General features: G+C 40.8%; 1 protein-coding gene across 3 annotated transcripts in view; it reads left to right on the top strand.

Annotated features, from left to right (window-relative positions):
* The window catches only part of LOC126402013 (interleukin-1 receptor accessory protein-like 1), a 387,060-nt gene that overhangs the window by 92,482 nt on the left and 275,304 nt on the right, over window positions 1-19,274 (top strand). For all 3 annotated transcript variants that reach the window (XM_050063650.1, XM_050063648.1, XM_050063651.1), the window contains one exon: window positions 10,738-10,831. In XM_050063650.1, the coding sequence (XP_049919607.1) occupies window positions 10,750-10,831 (82 nt within the window). In that variant the 5' untranslated portion in view covers window positions 10,738-10,749. The remainder of the gene's footprint in view (window positions 1-10,737; window positions 10,832-19,274) is intronic.

The raw sequence follows: 19,274 nt of genomic DNA on the forward strand, positions 1-19,274 counted from the left end.
AAAACTCAGATGGTAATCACTAGGATGTCAGAATATGGATAGTTTGCACAACACCCAGAATAATCCCCACTTATTTGCTCCCAAGTGTGTGTCAATGCTCTGCCACTTGGCACCGCCTCTCACGGTTGCCTTCTCCTCATCCTCTATTCTCACCCTTTTTTAGCGTTCATTCATCCTCTCCTCCCCTTTCACCTCTTCCTCTCAGCGATTCCAGCAGGCTCCCCCTTGGTCCTCTCAGCCCTGGCCTGGAATATCCAAAGCGAGAGCTCCGTTCATTTAATGTCATCCTTATTTCCCTGACAGCCAGGCAGGATAAAGAATCTAGTTAGCAGGCAGCTCAGGTAATCGGACTAAGAATTGGACGTGACTGCAAAGACAGTTTGTGTGTGTGTGTGTGTGTGTGTGTGTGTGCACACAGGCGTGTGTGTGCACATTTGTGTGTCCTCAGAAGTCATTTAAGGAGGATTTTTCCAAGCTGACTGGTGGATAACAGCTCCCAGGACCAAAAATAAGACATATAAATTGTACAGTATATACTGTATCTGCCATATTTCACCCACAGAGAGCAGCTCCTGTCACTTCCTCTCAGTTTGCTAACTGCTGAAGTCAAATGAAAGGCCAATAGCTCTGTAAGCTGTTGTTTATTTAGAGATTCGTTGAGGTCACCATTCCCATAGTAGATGTTTTAATAAAAGAGTTGGTAAATGTTAGGTAATTGTAAACAGCAAGTGTAACCCAGAGGCACAAGGGTTCTTATTGTCAGATACTGTAGATGCTGTAGCTGAGCTGGCTAAATGATAGCTGGTTTTCTGTGGCTGAAAACACCTAAGAGAACGCTGAGGTTATCTTAGGTAAAATGTCTACCAAAGTGACAGGTAGTGAATGTAAAATCAAAGTGGTACTAAAGTTTCAAATACTGTCCAGGATCAACCAAAGTTTGCAACAGTCTCCCAGACGTTTTTATATGCTAACAAAAGCTTTTAGCTAAGTAATTATTACGGGTGTAAATCACAAGTTTCATCACGATAGGATGTTACCTAAAGTCTTTTAACAACAATATGACATTTACTGATCGCACACAGTCTGCCTCGATATTATTTAAATTCGATTCGATTCAGGGGCCTGCGAGTGATGTAAGACAACACCACTAAATATCCTCTGCGAGCACTTTTGAATGTTTAGGCAGGTGGTGTGCTTGGACGTAAATGGCGACACATATGCACCATGGGAATTTCAAAATAAAGGCATATAAGTGAAGATTTGTTCTTTTTTTGATGATTGTGATCTGATTTTGAGATTTTTTGGATAATCTCAAAAAGCCACCCCAAAAGACAAGTTGAATTCAAGGCATTTGGTGTTTTTCGAGCACAATTCTACGCCTAAAATTGTGAGGAAGTCTTTGAAACAGTCTTCAGACCATGATGTGGGGAACATATCTCTACAGGCAAATGGATATAATATGAAAAAAATACAGTACAGACTTCTTGATTTTTATTTAATCCTGCTTCAGCCATGTTTAGTAACAATTTTGCATCATCCTGGAAATGAAGATAGCTGGTGATAGTGGTTTAAACGCCACTGCTTAGCTATTCAAGTATCTACAAAATCTAGAAATCTGTTCCTGAGACAGATTCTGAAATGACTTGTCTTCTGTTTTATCCTCACCATGCAGGGACAAATTAGCCACTGATGAAAAAACATGGTTGCATAACGTTGCTACACATGGTGTGTGTCTTTCATTATTCCTTATTCTTCTGTTGATTGAACTCTTGATGCTTTGTGCTGTTTTTATTCTCGCTGTTGCCAGGAAGGAAGTGGACAGAGTGCATATTTTTACACAAACGCAGAAGACACATTTATTCTAAGACATTCAGGGTGTTAAACATGCCTAGAGATGTCGATTGTGTTCGAGAAGCGACCTCTTCTTTCTCTTTCTCTCATGTGTGCATGTCAAGAACATGGAGGCTTGTGGTTGCAGGGTTATTAGATAATCCAAAATGGAATAATTCAGTGAGGAGAGCACAGACTCGTGTGGGTGTGTGTGTGCGTCAGCCAAGGGTGTAAGGGCCTGAAAAGTGTTCCTCACAAATAGAAATGTTAATAACTCACCAAGCAGAGTACATATCAATTTTCCGACTGGAGGTAGGAGGAAGGGGGCAGAGGGGTGACGTGGGGAGAGGTTGTTGAGGGTGGGGGTAATGACAGAGATGGAGAGGGTGTAAGTTCATGCTGCAACTGAAGCGTCGCAGTTTTAATTATTTTTTTCAGTCCTGGGTATGTGATTAGAGGCATGTGACCCATGATGCTACTTATTTTTAAAGGAGCAGTTCACCTCCAAATCAAAACTACGTATTTTTCCTCCTACCTGTAGTGCTTTTTATCAAGCTTGATCATTTTGATGTGAGTTGCTGAGTGCTAGAGATGTCTGCCTTTCCTCAAATATAATGGAAGTAGATGGCTCTTGGCTTGTGGTGCTCAAATCACACACACAAAAAAAAACATTTGAAAAACCTTAGTGGAACTACTTTCTTTCTACCAAACTACACCGACCAACAGCCTCACCATTAACCCTATGGGCCCGAACGACACATAGTGCGTCCAAATTCACACCTGTTCTTCTCTATTGATTTTCTCCGCGACCGTGTGTCATGGCAAGAAGCCACGCATACCACGTGAAACAGCGGAATCGTAGCTTTCCGAGAAGACCAAGCACTTGTCGGTAATCCAATGTTTTCACAGCGAAAAAAAAAGATAAATTTACACTAAAATGATGTATAACAGAGCTTTCATGCAGTAATGCACACACATTACTCTTTTTTTGGATTACTCGCGAATGCAGGGTTGCACAGAAATGCCACGCATATCACATGAAAGCGCAGGACCACACACATTGTGCTGTCATCCCATCATGCTATAAATCCAGATCAAGTGTCTACAAAATAAAAACCTGACAAATTTCTTTACAATCCATTATACAGATCTTGTTATCAGTCACTTCATATAGTGAGGAATATCATATCTTACCACGTCTTAGGCTTGCGTGTGTTTCTCCCTGTCTATCCACATTTGTAGTCCGGCTTTCAAGATGCAAATATCTCCATATTGTCCAGTTGACTCTCCATCAAACTTTGTATGACAAGACCAGCGCACTTCACCAAATCTGGATAGCCCATATTGTCCTGAAAAAAACAAGATATAGCATGTGTATGTAGCCTTTATAATGACTGTGATATGAGCTTAAAAGTAAAGGCAGTAAAAATACCCCAAAAACGCCTAGGGCCCATAGGGTTAATGGCACCCTTTTTGGCGGAGCTGTAAGGTTTGCTAGCTCAGTGGTGCTAGTTGAGCTAGGAGTAGATGCACGCTTCCCTCTGCGAAGTGATATGGGTGGCAGGTGTAGTTAGGTCCATGACCTCAACTCTGCAACTCACCAAAAACAATCTAGATTACTAAACGGCACGACAGGTAAAAGAAACAAATATGCATTTTTGATTTTGGGGTGAACTGTCCCTTTAAAGCCCAGTTCAGACCAAAGATTTGCAACGTGACGAGTTGAAACAGGCAACTATTTGCAATGTGCCATTCTGATTTCCAGCTTTTCGGGCGGATTTTGTGGCTGAATATATTCTTAGATTCTTAAAATATAAATGAGGATAGTGATGGTGAGATACTGGCTACAGTTGCATTTATTGCAGTGATGAAATGGCAAAATTATTTTGACTTGACCAGCCGACGTCACTACAAGCTGATTGGCTTTTGAAACAGGTGACATGCTTTACATTCTAAAACCGGCAGCTGGCAATTTGACCAGCTGAGTTGCAGGTGACACCATCAGCTTGCTTAAGTCGAGCTCAGACGGCCAGTTCACACCACTGCAACTTTCCTTTACAACGTTCTAAAACGGTTTCGTCTCGTCGTTTCGTCTCTTTGTTGTGATATGCCATTAGCCTACGTAGACAAGTCTTGCTAGATTTAAAAACTCATGGCCCACAGAATTTTGAACAGATAGGAAATAAGCGCCCGTCTTGCTGGAGGGGAGGGGAGAGGAGACCTGAACAAAAAAATCAGTTGGAGAATAAACTGCTTTTGCAGTTGGAAGAAGTCCTGTGACTTTATCCCTACACTTGCAGTCTCCATCTTTCTCTGCCCAGCTGCCCGTTCCACCTTTTGAGACTGAAGTCTGGAGGTGTGTTCTGTGCACTGCATAGCTTCAATATAGCACATCCCAATCAGTTTAGTTGGAAGAGGAACATTTGTACTTATTTATGGTCTTGAAAAATCATATCTTCAGCATTTACAAACAAACACAATCTACAAAGGGCCTTACAAGAAAACTGCTCTTCTGGCATTTAAAAAAAAAAAAAGACTAAATACATTTAAGAAAAAAAAAAAAGACTAAATACATTTAAGAAAAATAACAGGCAAATCATTAAAATTTCTCTGACACTCCACTAGTCAGTGCTGCCAAGAAAATAATAAATAATTTTGTAATTGTGATACCCCTGACTTTGTGGCTCAGCAAGTGTTTGCATGCAGGATGAGTAGACTTGGAACAAGCAAAGAAGAAGTAAAATGTCAAAGTTTTACACCTCAATTCAATCAAAATTCCAAGGCACAGAACTGAAATGTTTTCCAAACAAGCCAGAGAAGTGCAGGCACAGATATGGATGTCTGTTATTGCCTCTTGCTGTCAGTTCCTGTTGGTATCTGATATGGGGAACATCCTCCAAAGATATGAACAGTCATCCAGAAACATCAGATATGAGCGGCGGTTCGGAATTGAGCACGAGGGCCTTCAGCGCGAACAGCCCGAGAAAATGTGTGACAGAGTAAGAGAGACTCTAATCGAGGGATCCGTATAAATCATCATCTCAATATCCACCTGGCGAGCTGTGGTAAAGCCTCAGTTGTCGATTGCTGGAATTGTTTGTGTGTGAATGTGAGAGGGAGATGCATTCCTCGGGGCCAACTCGGAGCCCCGAGAGTGTTGAGAGAGTGCCCCATTTCTCTTGCCGAACCCTCCTTGAAAGTAATTGAATTTTGGATGAATCCGCTGAGAAGGAAACAGTGTCAGGGAGGGGAGAGAGTGGATGCTTGAGGAAAAAACAATCAAAGAATGAGAGGCAGGTGACAGCACCTTTTGGATGAGCTTTTCCTTTAAAGAATGGCACGCTATGAGATGCTTGACAGGATAAGCTTTCATTGTGCAATTTTTTAAGGGAGGTCTATTTTTCCTGAGATTTCATATTTTTTTGGACATCTAGTATCCATTCATTTGTTGAAGGGGGATAACTCTTCTTGCTTTTTTTCCCTGCTCTATTGTGTTCCTGATCATATCTCTGACAGTTAGACAGCTGCACTGAATCTTTCACTTCTCACTAGCTAATAACCATGTGCCAAGAAGTAAGATGATAGCGACAATAATACATTGACACCCTTTTCGTGATCACTGATAACAAATTGAGTGTTTGACCTTGATAAGCCCTTGAGTAGGTAGTTTCGTCAAAGAGGTGGCCATCTTCTTAAATGTAATCCATCAGCATCAGACGCAGGGAATCGCGGATTAAGCTCAGTCAAACTTAACCATAATATTTAGAGTATCTGGGGAGGAACAACAGAAATCTAGCAGTTGAGGAGCACAATGACATCATGGCAGCATTTATTCAAACATTGCTGGTGGCTACAAGCTCGCTCCGCCTCCAACTTGAACAGTCAGACTTCCCCTTTCTTTTCCTGCCAGCTGACTCCCAGCTGATTAAGAGACCCAAGTCATTATTAAAATCAGTTGTTAAAACACACACTGTTGCAGCGCTCCAGCTTGAGCGGAGGTAGTGACACATAACAACAAAGGGGAATATGCATTAACAGTTTCATCATAAATCAGCTGGTCATGCTGTGATGACAATGACAATACAGTCACTGGGGTGAGGGCCTTACCGAGAGCCAAAAAAAGAAGCCGCTTTCAGTTGAGTTGGTGGAAGTGTATAACATTACAGGCGCCGGAATGAAAGCAGCCATCATGGGCACAAAGCGAACGCATTAAGTGGAGCCATGAAAGGCCCCTCAATGCAAATAACAACCGTATAGACATGCGGCGGGCAATCATGTATTACAAAAGCAAGAATACCCGCATCAATACGTGCGTGGCTGCCAGATGAGCTCAACACCTTTTATGCTCGCTTTGATCTCTCCAGCAGAGCCAGCCATTAAAGCCCTTTCCTCAGAGGACCTGGCACTTGCGTAAACAGCAGACGTGAGAAAGACCCCGCTGAGGAGGTATGTGAAGCTTTGCCATGTACTAAGAACATGAGCCAGACATTTAGCTGATGTCTCGACCGACATATACGACACATCACTCTTTCGGCGGCGCCGTACCTGCATCAAAATACCAACCATTGTCCTTCTACCTAAGAAGTCTGCAGTGTTACGCCTCGACAATTACCCAACTGTGACATTCTCCCCCATCCTTTTGAAGTGCTTTGAGAAGCTAGTTGTGCAGCATGTCAAAGATCCCCCCAGATCCACAGGATACCATCTATTACCGTCTATCATTGTATTGTGGACATTCTCACCACAAGACTACTAAGAGTTTGGATTGGCAGACACAACTCCACAAAATACTGCTTATTCCACTTTCTGTGAGACTCCCTAAAACTTTCTCAAAGAGGTAACCAAAAGTATTTTGACTTCCAACCCAGTCGTCAGAAAAAAATGTTGGCATTGTAGGTTTTTGCAAACCATGGATACATCATGTTTGCTTGTTCTTATGTATGTAGTGGATACTTGAAACTTTTAAAGAACGTTTAATTAATATGTGGTTATGTTTGGGCACAAAAAAATTGGTTATGGTTAGGAAAAGGTTATATTTTGGCTTAGAATACCCGGTTTAGGTGACACAGTCTCCGCTGCTTTTTGTTCCTCGATGCCGACAGGAGATGAGGCGATGTCTACAACAGTATTTCTTGCCATTATCCCAGCAGAAAATGCAGCAATGTCCCTGTGAAAAACAATTGGTTGAAAAAACAGTGGCAGGTTACAACAAAACACCCGCGTTCGTGCCTAAATCGAAAATGATATAACACGGGTAAGGTAAAGACAGAATAATACAATGCCAACATTTTCTTCTGGCGACTGGGCTGCAACTTCTCTGATGACAGCTTGGCACCATACTCAAATATCACTCATCTCACCCGCCTCCTACATACTCCACATCTGCTATTAAATGATATTGAAATAGAGCTGAAACAATTAGTCAGTTGACCGAAAATTAATCATCAGCTATTGTGTAAATTGTTTGTCATTTTTCAAGAAAAAAAAGCAGAACATTCCCGTGTTCCAGCTCATCTATTGTGAGGATTTGCTGCTATTTTTGCTTTTTGTTGTGGTAAACTTGAAACTCTCTAGGCTTTGGGCTGTTGGTCAGAAAAAAACAAGACATTTGAAGACGTCCCCTCTGGCTTTAGCAAAATGTGACGGGCATTTTCCACAATTATGTGGCATTTAATAGACCAAATTATTGTTTAATAAATTTCGATGTTAATCCACACATTAAATCAGAATGAAAATAATTATTAGTTGCAGGCCTATATTGAACTATCGGCATGATCAAAGGTTGTTCCTTTTTCTCAAATCATAATAAGACACAGGGCCCTCTTCCATGGAAAAACACACATATTACTAAATTTGGCAGGAGAAAAAAAGCCCCGTGAGATCAGTGTCCTTTGAAGCAGCTTTGTGAAACCTTACTTCTGGAGCCATTTTCCTCTTAACGGCTGCGCACAAGCTTATAGCGAAGCACTGTGTCATGTTTTCATGTGCGATTCTTTAATATATTTAATCCCATAATCCACAATTTTTTGCTCTCGGCACTATGCAGCCAAAGTGTATGATCAGTGTACCCAACAGAACATGGCTTACTGTACTTGCTCATCAGTGTAGTCTGCATCAACACAAAATTCATCACCCTACACTGCAAGAGCATGTTGTTAACCTTTTCAGTGATAATGAGTGCTTGCTTCAGTGACTAACAGTCCAGGATATCACTGTAAACTGGAGGAATACCGAGCAGAAATGGTGATTCAGTCATTTCCTCTGTGTTGAAACCAAAGAAAGACACTACAGCTTTTGTGCTAATGTTGCAGACTTGCGCCCAACATGGAAAACTAATTAAAGAGATAAGATTTTTGTGTGGTGGCGTTTAGCTTTTCTGAGGTGGCATTGGTTGCAGAAAGCAAGGGCTGACGACAATAGGCCTTTGACGAGGAGAACACGGCAATGTCGCCGTCATTGGCTGCCGGCCAGTTTCGCATGCCATAGTGAGTGTCTCAAGGGTTATTGTGGCTTTTCAGGGTTTCCCCTCAAAGGTTTTCTGATGCAGCTTTGTGGAATCTATGTGAAGCATCTTTGTCGTGACTGAAATGCCAATGGCCCTTGTAGCCTACATGGACATTTTGTCAAGGCCATAGCAGAGATGGCACTTTTGCCTGTAGCAAGGAGATGAATTATAGCCAAACAAGAAGAAGAATTATACAGTCACATGGAGGGCTGTAATGAGGGAATGTATCCCTTTGGTATACTGTTAGCTGCTGGCAAAATCTGATCAAATATTGGCTAAAAACCTAATAAACTTTAGATTAGTCTAATTTTATATTGGATGACGTTTGTTACCTCAGGAGCTACTTACAGCTAAAGCTAACGTCAGCTGTTGCCTTGTTTGTAAAGTATTAACTAATATTAATTCCAAGGCTGACAAAGATATTGACAGGACAAACTTACAATTTAAAACAAGTATTGAATGATATATATAAATAGTATGTATATTTCAATGATTGGGGCTTTGGTTTAAGCTTGATGAATCACTCCAACTTGTGCTGTTCTCAACCAGAGGTCCAAGGACCGCTAGGGTTGCTTTGAGGAGTTCAATGGGATCCCTAGAAAGATGGGAGATTATTATTATAATTCTCACTATTCAATTTTCAATAGAAGTTAGCCCAATTCGAGGAAGAGTCATAAGGGTGACTACGTTGATCTTTCATTTCCTCCACTCTTATCTTCTTAACTGTAGGTGAAAACTTAAGGATTCTGGTCACTGAAGGAAAATCTTCATATCAAAGGGGCGTCCATGACCTAACGTGTATTAATTTCGGGGTCTTTGACACGAAAGACATTGATCACCAGTGAGAATACATTACCACACATTATTTTTCAGTAACCACATGGCTCGTCATGGATATAAACATTTACTTAAACCTGCAAATGTAGAGTTTAAAATCTGTTAAAAGCAAATGCCTGATTAGTGCTGAAGTTTGGAGACCAACATTTTTAGAAATCTGGTAACACTGAATTGACCAGTATGCTTTTTTTTTTTTAACTTAGACACATTACATGAACAAATATTTTTGAGGACCCCTTGAATGTGTTTGAAGAAACTGTGACCAAAATGTGTACTGAGCGAGACACTTCAGAATTCAAGTCATTGAGGATCATATGTTGCTTTGGACACACGAATTAAACATGGTTGGTTGCTAGGGTGGTGGACGGGTCAAATATATATGGACTTTCAACCAGGAGACCACTGTTTGTGTCCCCTGTGAAACCAAAAGTCAACTTAGTTAGGTGACAAACTGCACAAAGTATTTTACTTGTCTACTTATTTTAACCGAAACCACAATTTTTTTCCTAAACTTTTGTTTTTATTCTCTAAACCTACCTAAGCGTTTTTCTTTCCCTTAATCTAACCAAACTATGACCGTTTCACAACAATACTGTGACAGTTCGGAGTAGACTTTGCTTTGGCATTTTTTTGTTTTATCATATTTTGAGCCCATCACCACAAAACGTGATGAGATAAACATTTTTGGTTTCATTTGGTATATTTTTATTGCAGATTGGATAAAATCAGGCTCAAAGTCTTATTTAAAACCTCTTTTGCTGTATGGCTCTCTCTTGTACAAAGCTATTTTGACGCAAACCTAACCAAACAAAACTGACTGTTTGTAAGAGACTTTGCATTGGCATCGTTTTTGTGTTTTACAGATTTTGAGCCCACCACCACGAGATTGTGTCCACTTCCTTCTTTGACACTGTGTTGGAGATATTGTTTCTAAATTATCTGCCATGTTCAGGCATATCTTTGATACTGCGTTTGACTGGCATCAAGTGAAATGCAATGTAATACCCATTATCGTCACCTTTATTGTCACAATCATCTACACTTTCGGTAGTTCTTGGTATATTCAGTTTTTATCTGTCATCTCATAGAGCTGTCTTGAAAGTCTGTTCACAGAGACATTCTGATCTAAGTAGGGACCTGATTATGTCACATTGGTTGGAAGAGAAGTTGGATTAGTGTTGTAGGTAGTTGACAAAGCTGCAAAGCCAGGTTCGTCTTGATAGAGATGCATCTTGACATTTGTATCATCAACAGCCTCCCCCTGATTATACAGTGAGTCCCTGAAGAGACACTGGTATAAATAAAGCAGAGGCAGACAAACACTTTGGCGAACAAAATTTGCACACAGGGGTCTTGGATCTTTTCCAGCTGACCTTAGGTCTTGTAAAAGTTCTGTAATTATTGGCTCAGAACTTTGAGGGTTTTTTTTATTTATGTGTGAGCTTTGATCGAGCATCTCCTGCCAAAATCATTATCTCTTATTTTCTTGATGTTTTGGATGGATTCAGTGTACTCACAGCCTGTCTCAGTTCAGAATAATGAATCAGGCTTTTGTTTCCTTGTAGGACTGGTAAAAAATGAAAGCTCCCATTCCTCTTCTGATCCTCCTTCATGCCGTTGTGGTCCATTGCCTGAAAGTCGTGTCGAAAAGAGGCTCAGGTAAGTCTTGTCTTTTTCCAACAACTACTGTATCTTCCTTTTGTTTTAACGATAGACTGTCCTAAAAAAAACAGTCGGGAAAAATGCCAAATGTTATCAATTCTGCTTAGTATCTCAGATATTAACAGCTACAGCTACAATAATTGGTACAGGATTGAATCTCTGGAACCTGCCAAGATTTCAAGGCTTGTTTTTTGACTCAAAGCACAACTCATGTTTCAGCGAACAGCAGGGGATCACACGGCCTTGTGCTGTTGTACTTGCAGACTTCAGCCAGTCATGATGAAAAACTGGGCTGTCCTGTCTTTTAACAGCTTGATTTCTAAATCCACAAACACTGTTATTCAGTTTGAGCTTCTGTGAGTGATGATGAAATGTTCCGTTGTTGATCTTTGCAGATCAACTGCATGGTATAATCTTGTTTGATCATTTGTTGTAGAAGATAATAAGAATACAGACAGGGTTTGCAACACAATGAGAGACCATATAAACTTTGTGCATCACAGTTATAATGTGCATACTCTGATTGTCCGTCCACGTGTAAAGTTAGCCTCACAATAACTGTTTCAGTAGCTAAAATCAGATTTTTAACAGTGCAGACTGGAGTTAATTACATTCTGGTTTTGGCTTTGTTTTCTTTAATTGTGCTTCCATGCTATTTGATGCAATTAATTGCTCCCACAGAAGCTTGGTATTACCAAATATAACCAGCACATGCAGTGAACAGTAGTCAGTTCAGTGGTAGTACTGCAGAGAGGAGGACGATTTTTGTTTGGTGACGTGTGTTAACACTTACCTGAGTGAGTCTGGCTCTATGAAGCACTTAGGATTTAGGGATGTGGCCTTTGCAGAAATATCCAAGTATTTTCATGGTTGTGGCACTAATACTGCATACCTCTCTAGACTCAAAAACAATTACTCTCTACAAAGGGAAAGATACCAGCTAGAGGAACAACCGTCACTGGCTAACATGAAACATAAAGGAAGTCTTTTGCAGTCTTTTTTTTTTCTATCCAGAGGCTGCTTGCGTCTGGGTTTTTACCCATGCATATTAGACACAGGTGCAGGAATGGCCCAAGGCTCATCAAAGGGTTTTCTGCTTTTCCAGCAGAAGTCCCTGTGGGCTATCTCATCGGATGCTTCACGAGCCATTGCCTGGGGCAAGGATTTGAAACGTGTCCACTGATAAATGAACGCCCCATCCGAGCCAGACCTCCGTCCTTTGTTCCTTCTCTTTTAGCTTGTACGGCTTTATTAGGAGCCATGCTGGTTGCAAGTTTGAGCACCATTGTAAAAGGGATTCTGGGCAATGAAAGCCAGTTTGAAATTGCATTGCTTTCATTTTTATGGAATGGAAAGAAAGAGCAGGGGCGGGGAGGTGAATACCCCGGTGTCATAGCAGATATATTTTAAAAGAAATGTTTTTGTTTCATTTGGTCATATTTCTATTGCAGATTGGATAAAATCAGGCTCAAACTCTTTTGCTATATGACTTTCTCTGATCACCTGACACTACTTGCATAATATACTCCACTGTGAAGGGCCAGTTTATGCAGGGTCTAACAATTTGTGACAATTTAAAGGGAATCTATTTTGCATTTACTTTTGTTTGTTGAACATAAAATGTTACAAAGTCTGACATTTATAGTAAACATGGCCATGGCCTGATGTCAGCTCATGATGGATTTCTTTATATGATCATCTGCTACATTATGTAGTCTACACTGCTACATGTAGCTACATGCTAATCTCAAGGAAATAAGTAGTGTAAATTTATCCCAGATTCCAGATCCGATTCCTGGTGGATCATTTCCAGTTTTAAAGATTTTGGTTTAGATCCTTTATTGGTGATTTTTCACGGCAGGACGTGCTGCCGTTCTCTGTTACAGTAATTTGCCCAGCTGCAAGTACACTGCTACATGTAGCTACATGCTAACAACAGGGAAACATGTAATCTTAGTTTTTGATGTTGTTTATTTCTCCCCAATTTTAGACCATACTCCTGCTGGAACATGTCTGCTTGTGAAGATTTCTGTTTAAAAAGCTTTAATCTTGATTTTTGACGGTAGAAAGTACTGCTATATTCTGTTAGGGTCATTCCCCAGCAGTAAGTACATTGCTACATGTAGCTATGCGCTAATTTCAGGGAGGTATGTAATTTTGATCGCTGATATTGTTAATTTATCCCAGATTTCAGATCAGATTCCTGTTGGAACGTGTAGTTGTAAAGATTTTGGTTTAGATCCTTCAGTGGTGATTTTTCAAGGTAGAACATGCTGCCATACCCCACTGGCCTTTCCGCCAGCTGCAAGTACACTGCTACATGTAGCTACATGCTATCGACAGGGCTTTTTCAGGGAAGGGGGCTTAAAGAAACAGGTACTAAAATGCAGTGTCTCGGACAGAGGGTGAACAGAATAGTGTTTTTCACTATTAAAGCATGCAAAAATGTTCTAGTAGAAACCCAAAATAAAAGTATGAAACTGAAAATAAGAGCTCTCCTCTGTGTGTTGGTTGGGTCATGCAGCTGTCAAGGCTTTACTTGGAGCCTAATGTTTGTGTTTCCAATATCAAAGCCAAATACTTTGCCACAGATTCCATTTAAATCAAAAGCCTCAAATGCGTCTCGCTTTTTATCTGTAATTTCTTCAGGAAAATATTGGAATCCAGTTGAAATTCATCAAACAAATTACTGATTTAATCTCTTATAAGACAAACTGAGCTGCTCCCAACTCTGTAAACATGCAGTGTTTTTCATTGGCGCCTTTGTTAAAAGAAATTCACTGTAGACAATCAAACCTGTAAGTGTCAGCCCATTAAAGGAAATGAAATGGCTTGATTGACTCCCTCAGGAACAATGATTCCACTATCTCCCTTGCTTTTCCTCTCACTGGGCTCACACTCACATGCAAACACACACACATCAGCTGTAGAAACCCCTGCACAGTGCTGCATGTGCACCACTATTATCTGTAGATGATTAAATTCAAAACACCCGTCTTTGAGTAATGCTTTGTCTGCATTTGTACTCGGGGTGGAACAGTGCATACAACATACAATGCATATCTGCCATACTAATCCTCTGCATGCATAAGTAGGAGAACGCATCCATTTGTCCTCTGCTGTGGTTCCTCTTTGTGAGAATGCTGATATTGCCTGAATGGTTGGGCGAACAGAATAATTATGTATGTTTTTGCTTAATACAGCACATCAAGTCAGATGCTGAAGTAAAACCCCACTTTTGGATGCTGTTACATTATCGTATACTTTCAGTCAGAGATGTACAATTCATTCCAGGAGTTATTTTGTGTTTGAAGTCTTCATGAAGCCTCTTATGGCTGCTTTGCATCCTGCTTCATCAAGGCTATTGTAGTCAGTGTGGAACTGTATGTATTTGTGTCACAAAATATACCCATAACTGCAAAGATCAGTGCATATCTTGGTTTCCTCTTTACTGTAGAGACTTTAAATCCCAAATGCTTGTAAATCAGTGTTTGCAGTTGTTTGTGATAAGAATGCATATTGCAGTTTAACAGATTTGGTGCGAAGGCAGAGGTTTAAAGATTAGAGAAGTGGGCTTGTTGCACTCCCAGTGGGGAAATCTGCGTGGGAAAAGCGAACGAGCGACACTGTCAAATTGGCCTTCAGCAAGACACTTAACAATGATTTGCCTCTTTCTGTAGAGCAACAGCACAGCCCTTTAGTTATACTTAGTAGATTCTGTATATGAATGTGGTATGAATGTGCTGTAAAGCTTGCATGGTTCATAGAAAAGAACAGGGTGGTCAGTAGGGGTGTAGCACCAAATTCGGGGCCCTATGCATAAGCAATCCTTGTGACAAAAAGAAACAGAAAAGGATTTTAATCTGATCATTTGAAGATATTTACACACTGTATACATTGAAATACAGTCGAACTGCTGACATTTAAAGCTAGAAAACTGCTAGAAAAACAATTAGTGATTAGGAAATCTGTTTGTGCAATTCAGAATAATCCAAAATGAGTTATATGTCCTCTTGGATTTGAGTGATTTGAAGTCTGGCTTTATTGGTCTATTTCTGCTGCACTTGCTATTCTTGGTTATTAAAAAAAAGTCCTGTTCTCCAGTGCCGTTACTGTCTTAAACACACAATCGGCTCCCTTGTCGGCCACTTGTGCCATACTGTACAATAGATGCTTGTAGAGTCGTGTGAGAAATCCCTAAAATTGCCCGTTTGTTAGTTGGCTGCGAGCTGAAAGGAGCAGAATCCTCCTCTGTGCACGCCACGCAGCTGCATTTAATTTGATATGAAATAGAAACGGGAGAGTTCATGTAAGGTCTCACTTTTGACTCTCTGAAGTAATAACTATGCATTTATTCTTTTTCTTACCTCTGAACATGGATTACAATCAGAGTGAGAAAGAGCTTCGGAGGATACTCAGGATGACTTTTGGCAGACCTGAATACAGAGTAGAATAAAAAGGGCATGCACACGCATGGGAAAAGTGCCTAAACAGAGCATTTCCTAAGTACTGTGGTAGTTTTCTAATTCATTCCATGGGCGTCGTCATTTATCTGCATTACACTGTGAACTCTGCAGCGCTTCTTATATTTGGTGTTCAGTTTTACTTCATGCAGCTTCCCATACGTCCCAGGCATCAGGAGGTGCTGTTAGCCTCGGGGATTTACTGTAATGCCTCTTAGTTAGGAGCAGTTTCACAGCAGGTCTGTGGGTGACATGCTTCCAGTTTTGAGGATTGGAGCTGCTGTCTTTCAGGCTGGGTTAGGATTTAGCACGGTTAATCAAATGATCAATTAGGTGTCAACTAAAAAAGTAAAAGAGAAATCATTGTTTGCATGACTCTTTGTGAATAGAGTGAGAATAAGAACCACTAAAGCTCGAGCATTCGTTGATTTGCAGCAGAACGCTAAGCCTAATGTCTTCCTTGTCATCATGTCATTACCTTACCTTATCTTACCTTTGATTTAAACATCTGCGGGAGGTCCTTGTTTGCATAATCCTGTATATCTTGAGATAAAATGAAAATAAAACCCATAATAGCTCAAGCATCATTCTCTCTGCAACACCAAGTGTCTGTCCTCTGTGTCATTACGCCGTACGCTCGTAGTGACGTCATTGCGCTACAGAAATCAGGTGGTGACGCTAGAGGAATGAATGAAGAACCAATGACAGCACCTTTTTGTATTATTTTTAATGACCCAACTCCAATATTCAACAACAATTATTATGGTTTATTACGAAACTGTTTAGCTTAGGTTGTACAGATTTTAGGAATATGAAGCATTTGAAGATACTTTAAGAAATGACATCACAATAGGCAAAAATACCTTCTGTTGCAGAGTTCAAAGGGTTAAATGTGAATATATTCTGTTTTCTTTGCTCCTCTATGACAGTAAACTGAATGTCCTTGGGTTGAAGACTAAACAAGATATTTGAGGATGTCATTTTGGGCTTTGGAAACACTATTTTCTGACAGACCAAACAACTAATCAATTAATTGAGAAAATAATCGCACCATTCATTGACAGTGAAAATAATAGTAAGTTGCAGCCCCACCATCTTTTTGTCACAAGGACCACAGGCCATCATTTGAGCTCTTGAATGAACTGGCTTTCTCTTTTCGTTTTTGGCCATGACATGAATAATTTTCAGTGGATTTCCTCAGAGTCCACGCTTGATTTATTTTACCATTCATCTGATTTGTAAGAGAAAGGGAAAGATTGTGTTTTATGTCCCAAATCAACACAGCAGTTAGGAAACTACTCTGAAACGGGCTGTCAAGAGTTTTCATTGTTCATGGTTGATTTCTAATGAGGCAAACCAGGGACGGCGTCACTGTCAGCCACCGACCGTTTACCCATGTGGACACTGCGGGGACAACAGCCTTGTCGTTATTTAAAACAAGCAGCCTTTCAGCTTTTTGTCCACCAATTTGTCGCCTCAGCATTTAAAGTTTACTTGGTGCAGTGCAGGAAACATTTTCCATTTTATATTCAATAAAAGTCAGCCCTTAACAAAACTGTTAACACATGTCCCCACTGATGACAGTTGTAGATTCACAATCATATTCCTTGACAGTGATTGAGACAAATGCAGCCTCTCTCCTCCCCTCTGCTGTACAGTCATTAGTCCCCATTTCTTCACCAGACATTGATGAGTCCCCAGACAAATGATGCTTACCTTCTCACAGTCTCCCAGTGATTCCAGCAATATATTACCCATAACACTCACTCACAGTGAACGCATGATTCTGTTATTCATGCATACGTAAAAAAGCCGCTCTCCGACATGTGTTCCCATTTGGAGATAGAATCCCTCCTCTGCTCCGAGTTTCTATTAAGGATGGTCCAAAGGCCCGGCATGTCACTCTGATGAAGAGTAGCTGTAAATAAAACACGCCACCGCAACAAGACCTTGGTTCCCATTAGAGAGCAGCCGCTCATCATCCGTCTCTCCCCGCATATTTATCTACTGCCGCTACAGTATGTCCACAACATATATTTTTCCCTCTCTTCACAGACTTTCCGCTCTCGCAGGAGGAAGAATCAAGGACAACCTGACAGTCACTTAAATTTACAGTCTTCACGCCCTTCGCAACGCACAACTCTGGGAGGGTGTCAACATTAATATGTCAGTTAAAGGATAGAATCTTCCCCCCACATTAATGGGGCTACTCGCAATTTGGCCAATAATAAGGCTCCTCTTAATTGAACAAGACAGTGATTCCTAACAGGGGACTTCAGCGCGCAGCACAAATTCAATTACGGCGAGCCATTTGACTTTGTAATTGATATTAAAGGACGTTAAATATGGCAGGAAGCTGTCAGCAAGAACTTTGAGGGAGAAAAAGGGGACAGCAGCAGCAACCCTTTCCACTATGTCAGTTTATTAGAAATGAAAACTTCAGGAATGTCGGTTTTTAATTCTTAAAGTCATAAAAAAACGCATGAAGATTGACTATACACCACTTGAGATCGTCAGTGATAACAGCCTAAGATGTAAAGGCTTGAAATGAAGTTTAAAAGTCTTTCTAAAACAAATCCATGAACCTTAAGCCGGGATTGGAAACTGAAAGCTCTCCTCTCCCTCCCTCGCTCGGCGTCACACACACACACACAGAGGCACACATCTGCGCATACCCGCGGTTCATCTTCCCTCGGTCAATACCACATACCTGCCACAAATGTTGAATGATTGCCTCCACTGCACCGCCCGTTCATTGCCGGGGAGATTGATCACACACATGATATTAGAAATGAAATGGCTTGCCACATGGAGTTGTTTTCCCTCCCGCTGCTCGGAGAGAGAGAAAAAGAGAGAGGGAGGCTCAACAAGTGTGCCAGATACAGGCCTTTTGACAACTGGGGTTACTCTGGATATGTTTTCCAGGTTGAGGACACATGCCATGGTCCTCTGTGTGAGATGGATGACGATCAATCACCTGATTTATGAGCAGAATAGTCTCTCTGTGGCCTGTTTCCTGACCTGTAATAATGTTACAACACCACAGCAATTGAGAAAAATGCCAGGGAAGGGTGTAGAAGGCTGCAGCTCAGTGGAGATACGGTGTGCAGCTGTAGGTTGAGGTGTTTAAAGCTCAAGTGCGCTGTCTGGCTGCTGTGCGTGGATCAAAGACAGATCCGATTACAGCTTCTTTTTTTTTTATATATTTGATGGATTTGAAGGCATTGCCTGTAGGAAAATGTCACCCATAGGAGTATGAAGCCTATGGGATGACTGGATTTGGGTTTAGTGAAATCCAGATTTGGGAAATGGGGTGTAAGTGTGGGTGGAGCTGATATGGTCAGACACCTGTCAATCCAGTAGATACGTCCCCGAACGCACTCTTCTCTTAGTGCAGTGTAGCATGTTTTTGGTCGCATTTTTATTGCACCTTAAAACGGAGTTGTTCAGACTGTTATTCTTGTTCCTTTTGCACGGTTTGTTTGAAATGCTTTCTGTTTGGGAAGTCACCATTAAAAAAGCTTTTACTTGAGGCAGGGGTGCAACAAAACACAGCGTGGCTCGCTTAGAATTGTCTGTCACTGTGATCGCCGATGGTGTTTTGAACGGCACTAAGTGAACCTGAGTACATCATTTTTTACTATTGCCACTTTCAAAATGTTTCTTTTGTGTACCCTGTTTAAAGATTTTTGATTTTTTTGCTGCCGATTGTAGTGGCACAGATAAATGTTGAGGATGAACGGTGGAGTTGATTTGGTTTCATGAAACAAATGCTACATAGTTTAAGCACAGCTGCTATGGTAACTTATGCTGGGAAACTGTCAAGCTACACTGGGGTCGTTGCATAACTGGTTCCTGTAACACTGAGTTGAGAGGACAGTGATGATTTTACCAACGACTTTTGAGTGTGCTGCCATATTATTTTACTTTATTAACCACTATCAGTCAAAAACAATAACATTTATAGAAACATTTAA

The sequence above is a fragment of the Epinephelus moara genome, chromosome 15 (genome assembly GCF_006386435.1).
Source record: "Epinephelus moara isolate mb chromosome 15, YSFRI_EMoa_1.0, whole genome shotgun sequence".
Taxonomy (NCBI): domain Eukaryota; kingdom Metazoa; phylum Chordata; class Actinopteri; order Perciformes; family Serranidae; genus Epinephelus; species Epinephelus moara.